General features: G+C 51.4%; 1 protein-coding gene across 1 annotated transcript in view; it reads left to right on the top strand.

Moving 5' to 3' along the window:
• LOC112236938 (amyloid-beta A4 precursor protein-binding family A member 1-like) overlaps window positions 1–14,088 on the top strand; it is a 135,813-nt gene that overhangs the window by 97,578 nt on the left and 24,147 nt on the right. The window contains exons 3-6 of the mRNA XM_042331301.1: window positions 3,601–5,250; window positions 5,298–5,502; window positions 5,593–5,598; window positions 10,828–10,938. Of these exons, the coding sequence (XP_042187235.1) occupies window positions 4,199–5,250; window positions 5,298–5,502; window positions 5,593–5,598; window positions 10,828–10,938 (1,374 nt within the window). The 5' untranslated portion in view covers window positions 3,601–4,198. The remainder of the gene's footprint in view (window positions 1–3,600; window positions 5,251–5,297; window positions 5,503–5,592; window positions 5,599–10,827; window positions 10,939–14,088) is intronic.

Consider the following 14,088-nt stretch of genomic DNA (forward strand, 5'->3'; position numbering starts at 1 on the left):
TCACCTATTTACCTTATAGCCTTTAATCACAGAACAATAATGCACATTCCACACATGGCAGCAGGTGGTCTAGTGGTTAGAGCGTTGGACTAGCAACCGAAAGGTTGCTGGTTTGAATCCCCCAGGTGTTGTTCTTCCCCTGAGTAAGGTGGTTAAAACTTGGATGTTGCTTAAGGCAGTCCTCTCTGATTCAGAGGGTTAAATGCAGGAGACATGTTTCAATTGAAGGCATTCAGGTGTTTAACTGACAAGGTAACCAACTTTCCCATTCCTCAAGCGTGCTGTTTAACCTATGGGCTCGCTGGCAATTATCACCTTCCCCTCTCTCAACCAATGGGAGTAAATGTTGGGATGTATTTCTATGTCAACTTACCCTTGTTCTCTCACTTACTGTTTTTCCAGCAAAAGTTTTCGACCACCACCACCTCCCCACCACCACCATCCACCACCACCATCACCACCACCACCATCCACCACCACCATCCACCTCCCCACCATCACCACCACCACCACCATCCACCTCCCCACCATCACCACCAACATCACCACCACCATCCACCACCCCACCACCACCACCACCATCCACCACCATCCACCCCCACCACCATCACCACCACCACCATCCACCTCCCCACCATCACCACCAACATCACCACCACCATCCACCCCCACCACCACCACCATCCACCACCACCACCATCAACCTCCCCACCATCACCACCAACATCACCACCATCCACCCCCCCACCACCATCACCACCATCACCACCACCACCATCCACCTCCCCACCATCACCACCAACATCACCACCACCATCCACCCCCCACCACCACCACCACACCACCACCATCCACCTCCCCACCACCACCTCACCACCACCATCCATCCACCATCCACCTCCCCACCACCATCACCATCACCAGCACCAGCACCACCACCTCTCCATCACCACCACCATCCACCTCACCACCATCACCACCACCATCCACCTCTCCACCACCACCACCACCATCCACCTCCCCCACCATCACCACCACCACCATCCACCCCCACCACCACCTCCCCACCACCACCACCATCCACCTCCCCACCTACCCACCAGCACCAGCACCACCACCTCCCCATCACCACCACCATCCACCTCTCCACCATCACCACTACCACCACCACCACCACCATCCATCACCATCCACCTCCCCAACACCACCACTATCACCACCACCACCATCCACCTCCCCACCACCACCACCATCCACCTCCCCAACACCACCACCATCACCACCACCACCATCCACCTCCTCACCACCACCACCACCATCCACCCCCCACCACCACCACCACCATCCACCCCCACCACCACCACCACCACCACCATCCACCATCCACCCCCCCCACCACCACCATCACCACCACCATCCACCCCCACCATCACCACCACCACCATCCACCTCCCCACCATCACCACCAACATCACCACCACCATCCACCCCCCAACACCACCACCACCACCACCATCCACCTCCCCACCACCTCCCCACCCACCACCTCACCACCACCATCCATCCACCATCCACCTCCCCACCACCACCACCATCACCAGCACCAGCACCACCACCATCCACCTCACCACCACCACCACCACCACCACCCACCATCCACCTCCCCACCATCACCACCACCACCATCCACCCCCACCACCACCACCATCCACCTCCCCCACCACCACCACCATCCACCTCCCCACCTCCCCACCACCACCAGCACCAGCACCACCACCTCCCCATCACCACCACCACCACCTCCCCACCACCAACATCACCACCACCATCCACCTCTCCACCATCACCACTACCACCACCACCATCACCACCACCACCACCATCCATCACCATCCACCTCCCCAACACCACCACTATCACTACCACCACCATCCACCTCCCCAACACCACCACCATCCACCTCCCCAACACCACCACCACCACCATCCATCACCATCCACCTGCCCAACACCACCACTATCACTACCACCACCATCCACCTCTCCAACACCACCACCATCCACCTCCCCAACACCACCACCATCACCACCACCACCATCCACCTCCCCACCACCACCACCACCATCCACCCCCCACCACCACCACCATCCACCTCCCCACCACCACCACCATCCACCCCCCCCACCACCACCTCCCCACCACCAACATCACCACCACCATCCACCTCCCCACCACCACCATCCACCATCCACCCCCACCAGCACCAGCACCACCACCTCCCCATCACCACCACCAACAACATCCACCTCCCCAACACCACCACCATCACCACCACCATCCACCCCCACCATCACCACCACCACCATCCACCTCCCCACCACCATCACCACCACCACCATCCACCCCCCACCCACACCCACCACCACCATCACCACCACCACCACCATCCACCCTCCCACCACCACCACCATCCACCCCCCCACCACCACCACCATCCACCTCCCCACCATCACCACCACCACCATCCACCTCCCCACCATCACCACCACCACCATCCACCCCCCACCACCACCACCATCCACCTCCCCACCATCACCACCACCACCATCCACCCCCACCACCACCACCATCCACCCCCCACCACCACCACCATCCACCTCCCCACCATCCACCTCCCCACCATCACCACCATCCACCCCCACCACCACCACCATCCACCTCCCCACCACCACCACCATCCACCTCCCCACCTCCCCACCAGCACCACCACCAGCACCAGCACCACCACCTCCCCATCACCACCACCACCACCATCCACCTCACCACCACCACCACCAGCTCCCCACCACCAACATCACCACCACCATCCACCTCCCCACCACCACCACCATCCACCTCCCCACCTCCCCACCAGCACCACCACCACCATCCACCTCCCCACCACCACCACCATCCACCTCCCCACCTCCCCACCAGCACCACCACCAGCACCAGCACCACCACCTCCCCATCACCACCACCACCACCATTCACCTCCCCACCACCACCATCCACCATCCACCCCCCCCACCACCACCATCACCATCCACCTCCCCACCTCCCCACCAGCACCACCACCAGCACCACCACCTCCCCATCACCACCACCAACACCATCCACCACCCCAACACCACCACCATCACCACCACCATCCACCCCCACCATCAACACCAACACCATCCACCTCCCCACCATCCACTTCCCCACCACCATCACCACCACCACCACCATCCACCCCCACCACCACCACCATCCACCTCCCCACCACCACCACCATCCACCTCCCCACCACCACCACCACCATCCACCTCCCCACCACCACCACCACCACCATCCACCTCCCCACCAACACCACCACCATCCCCACCACCACCACCACCACCATCCACCTCCCCACCAACACCACCACCATCATCTGGCCTTTCCCCAAACTATTTCATAAAATGTCATATTGTACTCCGTCATTCATTCGTTCACTTTGTTGTTAACTCACTTCATGTGCTGGATGAAAATATTGTTCTAAATATCTCCTCTGTCTTTCTCTCTCTCTCTTTTCCTCAGAAGATCTGAGCTGCTTGTGTCCCACACGACGGCAGGCCATGCATTTTGCCTAAACCCATCCTCCCTCTTCCTCTCAACCAATCCGAGGCAGCCATGAACCCCCAGGAGGCGGAGTTAGGCCAGGAACTGAGCGAGGACGTGGAAGCCGACTTGCCCCCTCCTCAACGCCGTCGCCACGACAACAACACTGCCACAAACAGCAGGCGACCCCGGCAGCCTAGCAACCATAGTAGTGAAAACAACAACCATGCTGCACCGCGCTACAGGAGGTATAATGAGGCCCCTGGTGCAGGTGGCAGCAGAATCAGAGGAGCCCCACAGCGGAGGTCAACAGAGGAGCCAGAGGCAGAGCTGCACCAGGGAGCCCAGTCTCCTCCCCAGCAGCCCCAGCCTCAGCCCCAGCAGGCCCAGGGTCAGTCTCTGCCCATCCCGCGACCTGCAGTGACACGTTACCGCAGACAGGAGGACAGTGAGGCCAGGCTCAGAGCACAGCAGCAGAGACACACACAGAGACAGCAGAGAGAGGCTGAGAGGGCCCAGCAACAACAACCACCTCCACCAGGCCCACAGCCTGTTCACTCTCTACCCCCACAACCAGATGAGCCGGAGGAACAACCACCTCCACCAGGCCCACAGCCTGTTCACTCTCTACTCCCACAACCAGATGAGCCGGAGGAGGATGAGGGGGAGAGAGAGGGGGAGAGAGGGTGATGATTATGCATTAGCTCGTTCTGCTAGCACGGAAAGCGGTTTCCACACACACACAGACCGGGCGGAGGGCGACGCCGTCATGGCACTAGATCCTGAGGCAGAGGACGACTGCGGTACCTACGAGGTGACGCTTCGCCCAGAGGCAGAGGGATACACAGAGAGTGCTGAGTCAGAGCAACCCCACCCCAACCTGAACCTCAACTACCCCCCTCTGCCCCCTCCCTTACCCCGGGAACCCCTACCAGATGTTGGGAGACCCCCCAGTCAGGAGGAGGCAGAGGAGACCCTGAACCCTGGAGGAGGTTACTCCAACTACGTGTACACCCAGCCTCTCTACCGCCGTGGGGGAGGGGCCAGCAGAAAAGGGGGGCGGGACTGCAGCGTGGAGGAAGGGGTGGAGCCAGAAGACGAGGCGTATTCTGAAGCCTACGACTACTCCCTGACAGAACACGTCTACGAGGAGATCGGCGACGCTCTCTCTTCTGCCGCAAAGGTTGCAGAGCCTATGGACGCCAATGAGAACCTCCAGCAGAGGAAAGCGGGGTTCCATCTGTTTGAGGGGCGGGAAGGAGGCGGGGACTACCGACAGCAGGAGGCGGTGGGGTCACGGCTCCACCACTACGATGAACGCTCGGACGGGGAGTCGGACAGCCCGGAGAAGGAGGCGGAGTTTGCTCCGTACCCACGGGCAGACAGTTGCGACCAGGACGGGGAAGAGGACATCGACATGATCGTAGCCGAGGTCAGAGAGAGTCTCAGCTCTCAGAGTCTGGAGAGAGCTGCTGCCGGGCTACGGGAGGGAGGAGAGGAAGAGGACATGATGGAAGGAGGAGAGGAAGAGGAGGGAGAGTGGCCCGAATCCGAACACGCTCACAATTCTCAATCCGATGCGCCCACAGACTCCACATACCGCAAGGGAGAGATAGAAGGAGAGGGAGATGAGAGTGAAGAAGAGAGCTTCCACCCTTAGCAGAATCTGACGACTGGTCTGGGGTTCGTAACAGTCGTGAAAAGAGAGACGCCATCTCCCTGGCCATAAAGGACATCAAGGAGGCCATAGAAGAGGTGAAGACCAGGACGGTGAGGTCACCCTATACCCCTGATGAACCTAAAGAGCCCATCTGGGTGATGAGACAGGACCTGAGCCCCACCGCTGAGTGCTGTGACCTGCAGCCCTCACTAGGTGGCGACGTGAGTAGTGCTTTACACAGACTATTAGTACTGTGTTTGTGTGTGCTTGTGTGTGTGTGTGTGTTTGTGTATGTGTGTGTGTGCTTTCAGTCACCTGTGTGTTTTTGTGTGTGTGATTAGTGCAGATGAAGGAGAGGAGGTGAGGAAAAGAGGAAGCCACTGTAGACTATTGAGATAAAGCCATGACACTGTACCCCTCTTTTTGTTTATCCCCCTTTCACATCATATCTCTACTACTTCATCTCTCTGTTTCTCTCTCTTCTCCTCTGAGTTGTCTGTCATACTTGTTCCCTTCCCTTTCTGAGTGGTGGCTGTCTACCCTGAGGACAAATGATCTTCACTCCTCTCCTCTCCTCTCCTCTCCTCTCCTCTCCTCTCCTCTCCTCTCCTCCTCTCCTCTCCTCTCCTCTCCTCTCCTCTCCTCTCCTCTCCTCTCCTCTCCTCTCCTCTCCTCTCCTCTCCTCTTCTCTCCTCTCCTCTCCTCTCCTCTCCTCTCCTCTCCTCTCCTACTATCTTCTCTCCTTCTTCTCCTCTTCTCTCCTGTCCTGTCTCCTCCTTTCCTCCTCTCCTCTTCTCTTCTCTTCTCTTCTCTTCTTCTCTTCTCTTCTCTTCTCTTCTCTTCTCTTCTCTTCTCTTCTCTCCTCTCCTACTATCTTCTTTCCTTCCTCTCTCCTCTTCTCTCCTGTCCTGTCTCCTCCTCTTCTCTTCTCTTCTCTTCTCTTCTCTTCTCTTCTCTTCTCTTCTCTTCTCTTCTCTTCTCTTCTCTTCTCTTCTCTTCTCTTCTCTTATCCTCTCCTCTACTCCATTTTCCTCTCCTCTCCACAGTCAGAGTTAGCCCTGCAAATGGAGCTGTCCTGGCCGCCAGACATACAGTGCATTCAGAAAGCATTATTATATTTTTTTTAACGTTACAGCCCTATTCTAAAATGGATTCAATTGTTTTTTCCTCATCAATCTACCCACAATAACCCATAATGACAAAACAAAAACAGGTTTTTAGAGAACTTTGTTGAAGCACCTTTGGTAGCGATAACGTTCTCGAGTCTTCTTGGGTATGACACTACAAGCTAGGCACACCTGTATTTGGGGAGTTTCAGGTCTCTCCAGAGATGTTCGATCAGGTTCAAGTCCGGGCTCTGGCTGAGCCACTCAAAGACATTCAGAAACTTACCACGAAGCCACACCTGTGTTGTCTTGGCTGTGTGCTTAGGGTCGTTGTCCTGTTGGAAGGTGAATCTTCGCCCCCAGTCTGAGGTCCTGAGCGCTCTGGAGCAGGTTTTCATCAAGGATCTCTCTGTACTTTGCTCTGTTCATCTTTCCCTCGATCCTGACTAGTCTCCCAGTTCCTGCCGTTGTAAAACAGCTACAATGCTGCAAACATTTTCTGTTTCCCTTTGTTACCCTCGACACAATCCTGTCTCAGAGCTCTGCGGACAATTCCTTTGACCTCAAGGCTTGGAAAAATATGAATTTAATCAATGTTAGAACAAGACTGTAACTTAACAAAATGTGGAAAAAGTCAAGGGGTCTGAATACTTTCCTAAATGCGTTGTAGACATCCTGTACATCCTGTCCTCTGTCTGTACACCCCCGTCCCCCCATCCCCCTTTACCCCCGTGCCCCTCGTCTCCCCCGTACCCCTGTCCCCTCGTCCCCCCATCCCCCTGTACGCCCCGTACCCCTGTCCCCTCGTCCCCCCCTCGTACCCCTGTCCCCTTGTCCCCCCACCCCCTGTACCCCCGTCCCCCTGTACCCATGTCCCCTAGTCCCCCCATCCCCTGTACCCCCGTACCCCTGTTCCCCCGTCCCCCATTCCATGGTGAATTATTCTAGCTTATAATACATGTGTAGAGCGGAGCTTGGTACAAAAGCATCACATCCTGTGGAGACAGTACCAGTAGCCAAGCACAGTAGCAGGACAACACAGAGAGAAGGATAGCTACCATTTATTTTGACCATTTCAATGTTAAATAGATCAGTTAGAGGGCTGTTTATCCTACCGCGGGTTGCCAATACTACTGCTAATTAAATAGATCAGTTAGAGGGTTGTTTATCCTACCGCGGGTTGCCAGTTCTGCTGCTAATTAAATAGATCAGAAAGAGGGTTGTTTATCCTACCGCGGGTTGCCAGTTCTACTGCTAATTAAATAGATCAGTTAGAGGGTTGTTTATCCTACCGCGGGTTGCCAGTTCTGCTGCTAATTAAATAGATCAGAAAGAGGGTTGTTTATCCTACCGCGGGTTGCCAGTTCTCCTGCTAATTAAATAGATCAGAAAGAGGGTTGTTTATCCTACCGTGGGTTGCCAGTTCTGCTGCTAATTAAATAGATCAGTTAGAGGGTTGTTTATCCCACAGTGGGTTGCCAGTTCTGCTGCTGGTTAAATAGATCAGAGGGTTGTTTATCCCACAGTGGGTTGCCAGTTCCTCTTGTGGCTTGGTAGATACAGAAGAGGGTCTCAGAAGAGGGTTTTATCCTAGACTGTGTTGCCAGTTCTGTTGCCGGCTGGGTAGATATCAGTCTGAGGGGTTGTATCCTACAGTTGTTTGCCAGAGTAGGTTGTACCCCTTGAGCATATTACTGTGGGCTATATCTCCTGCATTACTGTGGGCTATATCTCCTGCATTACTGTGGGCTATATCTCCTGCATTAGCATGTCTATAGCAGTAAGTAGCATTATAAATGGATTTCATGTTATCGGATTAGTTTCAGATCATGTCCCTGTACGCAGTGTGTTCAGCCACTGTGACATGGCTGTTCATTGTACTAGAACTATAGGCAATGGAGCATGGACAGGTTTTTAGATTATTTCTGCAAATGTATAAAAAAAACATACCTTGTTAACATAAGTATTCAGACTCTTTGCTATGAGACTTGAAATTGAGCTCAGGTGCATCCAGTTTCCATTGATCATCCTTGATGTTTCTACAACTTGATTGGAGTCCACCTGTGGTAAATTCAATTGATTGGACATGATTTGGAAAGGTACACACCTGTCTATATAAAGGTCCAACAGTTGACAGTGCATGTCAGAGCAAACACCAAGCCATGAGGTCGAAGGAATTGTCCATAGAGCTCTGAGACAGGATTGTGTCGAGGCACATATCTGGGGAAGAGTACCAAATAATTTCTGCAGCATTGAAGGTCCCCAAGAACACAGTGACATGGCCTGAGCTGAGCACCAAGAACCCAATGGTCACTCTGACAGAGCTCTAGAGTTCCTCTGTGGAGATGGGAGAACCTTCCAGAAGGATAACCATCTCTGCAGCACACCACCAATCAGGCCTTTATGGTAGAGTGGCCAGACGGAAGCCACTCCTCAGTAAAAGGCACATAACAGCCCAGTTGGAGTTTGCCAAAAGGCACTTAAAGACTCTCAGACCATGTGAAACAAGATTCTCTGGTCTGTTGAAACCAAGATTGAACTCTCTGGCCTGAATGCCAAGGATCACATCTGGAGGAAACCTGGCACCATCTCTATAGTGAAGTATGGTGGTGGCAGCATCATGCTGTGGGGATGTTTTTCAGTGGCAGGGACTGGGAGACTAGTCAGGATCGAGGGAAAGATGAACTGAGCAAAATACATAGAGATCCTTGATGTAAACCTGCTCCAAATTGGGTCAACGGTTCACCTTCCAACAGGACAACAACCTTAAACACACAGCCAAGACAATGCAGGAGTGGCTTCGGGACAAGTCTCTGTATGTCCTTGAGTGGCCCAGCTAGAGCCCAGCCAGAGCCCGGACTTGGCAGGGTAGCCTAGTAGTTAGAGCGTTGGACTAGTAACCGGAAGGCTGCAAGTTCAAACCCCCGAGCTGACAAGGTACAAATCTGTCGTTCTGCCCCTGAACAAGACAGTTAACCCACTGTTCCTAGGCCGTCATTGAAAATAAGAATTTGTTCTTAACTGACTTGTCTGGTTAAATAAAGGTAAAATAAAAAAATAAAAATCTCTGGAGATACCTGAGCTATGTAGCAATGCTCCCCATCTAACCTGACAGAGCTTGAGAGGATCTGCAGAGAAGAATGGGAGAAACTCCCTAAATATAGGTGTGCCAAGCTTGTAGCGCCATACCCAAGAAGACTTGAGGCTGTAATTGCTGCCAAAGGTACTTCAACAAAGTACTGAGTAAAAGGTCTGAATACTTATGTAAATGTGATCTTTAATTTTATATATATAATTAGCAAACATTTCTAAAAACCTGTTTTTGCTTTGTCATTATGGGGTATTGTGTGTAAATTGATGAAGGGGAAAAAACCATTTAATACATTTTAGAATACGGCTTTAACGTAATAAAATGTGGAAAAAGTCAAGGGGACTGAATACTTTCCGAAGGCACTGTGAGCCTTCTTTCTCAGTAGGAGCACAGGATGTTGTGTCTGCAGGATGTTGTGTCTACAGGATGTTGTGTTGTGTCTGCAGGATGTTGTGTCTACAGGATGTTGTGTTGTGTCTGCAGGATGTTGTGTCTACAGGATGTTGTGTTGTGTCTGCAGGATGTTGTGTCTACAGGATGTTGTGTTGTGTCTGCAGGATGTTGTGTCTACAGGATGTTGTGTTGTGTCTGCAGGATGTTGTGTCTTCAGGATGTTGTGTTGTGTCTGCAGGATGTTGGGTTGTGTCTACAGGATGTTGTGTCTGCAGGATGTTGTGTCTGCAGGATGTTGTGTCTGCAGGATGTTGTGTCTACAGGATGTTGTGTTGTGTCTGCAGGATGTTGTGTCTGCAGTGTGTTGTGTCTGCAGGATGTTGTGTCTGCAGTGTGTTGTGTCTGCAGGATGACATAACTTATTCTACTCCTTTCCCCCTCTGCTTTCCCCTCCCTTTCTCCTTTCTCCTCTCCTTCTCCACCTCTTTTTCCATTCACCCCTGTCCCCTTTTCGCTCTCGCTCACCTTCTCTCTCAGACAACCCCCTCTCTCACACCTTCTCTCTCAGACAACCCCCACCCCCTCTCTCTCTCAGACAACCCCCTCTCTCACACCTTCTCTCTCAGACAACCCCCACCCCCCTCTCTGACAACCCCCCTCTCTCCACCTTCTCTCTCTGACAACCCCCTCTCTCTCACCTTCTCTCTCAGACAACCCCCCTCTCTCACCTTCTCTCTCAGACAACCCCCCTGAATTGAATTGAAAGGGCTTTATTGACATTTGAAATGTATGTTTTCATTGCCAAAGCATGTGAAATAGACAGGAAGTAAACAAGGGAAATAAACAATACAAAATGAAGAGTGAACATTACACTCACACAAAAAATACAAAATACAATACAGACATGTCAAATGTTATATTATATCATATGTATGTATTATGGTCTCTCTATCCAGTCTCCAGGATCAGACTCTCAGGCCTCTCCTCAGGGGGCGGAGTCTTCCGTCCGGACGCCCATGCTCGAGGGGAGTGACAGCTTCGAGTCTCCACCGCCCTCCACTAAAGAGGTCGGTTGGTTGTGTGTATGTGTGTGTGTGTGTGTGTGTGTGTGTGTGTGTGTGTGTGTGTGTGTGTGTGTCCCTATCTGTGTCCAATGTGATGACTTTGACCAGACAGGCAGTGTGACGAATGAAAATGACACTTCTCCTACATACTGACCACCAGCATTTCAATGAGTCAACCATCGGTTCAATCTCTGAGAACTTCCTCAGTGTTATGACTGTGATAACGTTGCTATCATAATGCTATGACAGTGATAACGTTGCTATCATAATGTTATGCCAGTGATAACGTTGCTATCATAATGTTATGACAGTGATAACGTTGCTATCATAATGTTATGACAGTGATAACGTTGCTATCATAATGTTATGACAGGGATAACGTTGCTATCATAATGTTATGACAGTGATAACGTTGCTATCATAATGTTATGACAGTGATAACGTTGCTATCATAATGCTATGACAGTGATAACGTTGCTATCATAATGTTATGACAGTGATAACGTTGCTATCATAATGTTATGACAGTGATAACGTTGCTATCATAATGCTATGACAGTGATAACGTTGCTATCATAATGTTATGCCAGTGATAACGTTGCTATCATAATGTTATGACAGTGATAACGTTGCTATCATAATGTTATGACAGTGATAACGTTGCTATCATGATGTTATGGCAGTGATAACGTTGCTATCGTAATGTTATGACAGTGATAACGTTGCTATCATAATGTTATGACAGTGATAACATTGCTATCATAATGTTATGACAGTGATAACGTTGCTATCATAATGCTATGACAGTGATAACGTTGCTATCATAATGCTATGACAGTGATAACGTTGCTATCATAATGTTATGACAGTGATAACGTCGCTATCATAATGTTATGACAGTGATAACGTTGCTATCATAATGTTATGACAGTGATAACGTTGCTATCATAATGCTATGACAGTGATAACGTTGCTATCATAATGCTATGACAGTGATAACGTTGCTATCATAATGCTATGACAGTGATAACGTTGCTATCATAATGTTATGACTAGGGATGTGACGAAAGGTAAACATTCTCTTCACATTTTCTCATTTCAACAAATAAAAAATAATCAGAAAATGACATGAATTCAAAATTCAGATGACCCGCTAGGGAGCAATGCAGTTCAATGTACCACAGTCCTGGATACCTAGACGGAGCTCACCTTCCTGCTGTCCTGGATACCTAGACGGAGCTCACCTTCCTGCTGTCCTGGATACTTAGACGGAGCTCACCTTACAGCTGTCCTGGATACCTAGACGGAGCTCACCTTCCTGCTGTCCTGGATACCTACCTTCCTGCTGTCCTGGATACCTAGACGGAGCTCACCTTCCTGATGTCCTGGATACCTAGACGGAGCTCACCTTCCTGCTGTCCTGGATACCTAGACGGAGCTCACCTTCCTGCTGTCCTGGATACCTAGACGGAGCTCACCTTCCTGCTGTCCTGGATACCTAGACGGAGCTCACCTTCCTGCTGTCCTGGATACCTAGACGGAGCTCACCTTCCTGCTGTCCTGGATACCTAGACGGAGCTCACCTTCCTGCTGTCCTGGTCCTGGATACCTAGACGGAGCTCACCTTCCTGCTGTCCTGGATACCTAGACGGAGCTCACCTTCCTGCTGTCCTGGATACCTAGACGGAGCTCACCTTCCTGCTGTCCTGGATACCTAGACGGAGCTCACCTTCCTGATGTCCTGGATACCTAGACGGAGCTCACCTTCCTGCTGTCCTGGATACCTAGACGGAGCTCACCTTCCTGCTGTCCTGGATACCTAGACGGAGCTCACCTTCCTGCTGTCCTGGATACCTAGACGGAGCTCACCTTCCTGCTGTCCTGGATACCTAGACGGAGCTCACCTTCCTGCTGTCCACCGTGTGACCCAGCAACGGGTTGGGTCTCACGGTGCCTCCCTTTCAGCTCTGCACCTCTACTGCCACTGTAGCACCTCTACTGCCACTGTAGCCCCTCTACTGCCACTGTAGCACCTCTACTGCCACTGTAGCACCTCTACTGCCACTGTAGCACCTCTACTGTCACTGTAGCCCCTCTACTGCCACTGTAGCACCTCTACTGCCACTGTAGCCCTCTACTGCCACTGTAGCTCCTCTACTGCCACTGAAGCCCCTCTACTGCCACTGTAGCACCTCTACTGCCACTGTAGCACCTCTACTGCCAATGTAGCACCTCTACTGCCAATGTAGCACCTCTACTGCCACTGTATTACCTGTACTGTCACTGTATTACCTGTACTGTCACTGTATTACCTGTACTGTCACTGTATTACCTGTACTGTCACTGTATTACCTGTACTGCCACGGTATTACCTGTACTGTCACTGTATTACCTGTACTGTCACTGTATTACCTGTACTGTCACTGTATTACCTGTACTGTCACTGTATTACCTGTACTGTCACTGTATTACCTGTACTGCCACTGTATTACCTGTACTGTCACTGTATTACCTGTACTGTCACTGTATTACCTGTACTGTCACTGTATTACCTGTACTGCCACTGTATTACCTGTACTGTCACTGTATTACCTGTACTGTCACTGTATTACCTGTACTGTCACTGTATTACCTGTACTGTCACTGTATTACCTGTACTGTCACTGTATTACCTGTACTGTCACTGTATTACCTGTACTGCCACTGTATTACCTGTACTGTCACTGTATTACCTGTACTGTCACTGTATTACCTGTACTGTCACTGTATTACCTGTACTGTCACTGTATTACCTGTACTGCCACTGTATTACCTGTACTGTCACTGTATTACCTGTACTGTCACTGTATTACCTGTACTGTCACTGTATTACCTGTACTGTCACTGTATTACCTGTACTGTCACTGTATTACCTGTACTGTCACTGTATTACCTGTACTGTCACTGTATTACCTGTACTGTCACTGTATTACCTGTACTGCCACTGTATTACCTGTACTGCCACTGTATTACCTGTACTGTCACTGTATTACCTGTACTGTCACTGTATTACCTGTACTGTCACTGTATTACCTGTACTGTCACTGTATTACCTGTACTGTCACTGTATTACCTGTACTGTCACTGTATTACCTGTACTGTCACTGTATTACC

Source organism: Oncorhynchus tshawytscha, linkage group LG12 (genome assembly GCF_018296145.1).
Source record: "Oncorhynchus tshawytscha isolate Ot180627B linkage group LG12, Otsh_v2.0, whole genome shotgun sequence".
NCBI lineage: Eukaryota > Metazoa > Chordata > Actinopteri > Salmoniformes > Salmonidae > Oncorhynchus > Oncorhynchus tshawytscha.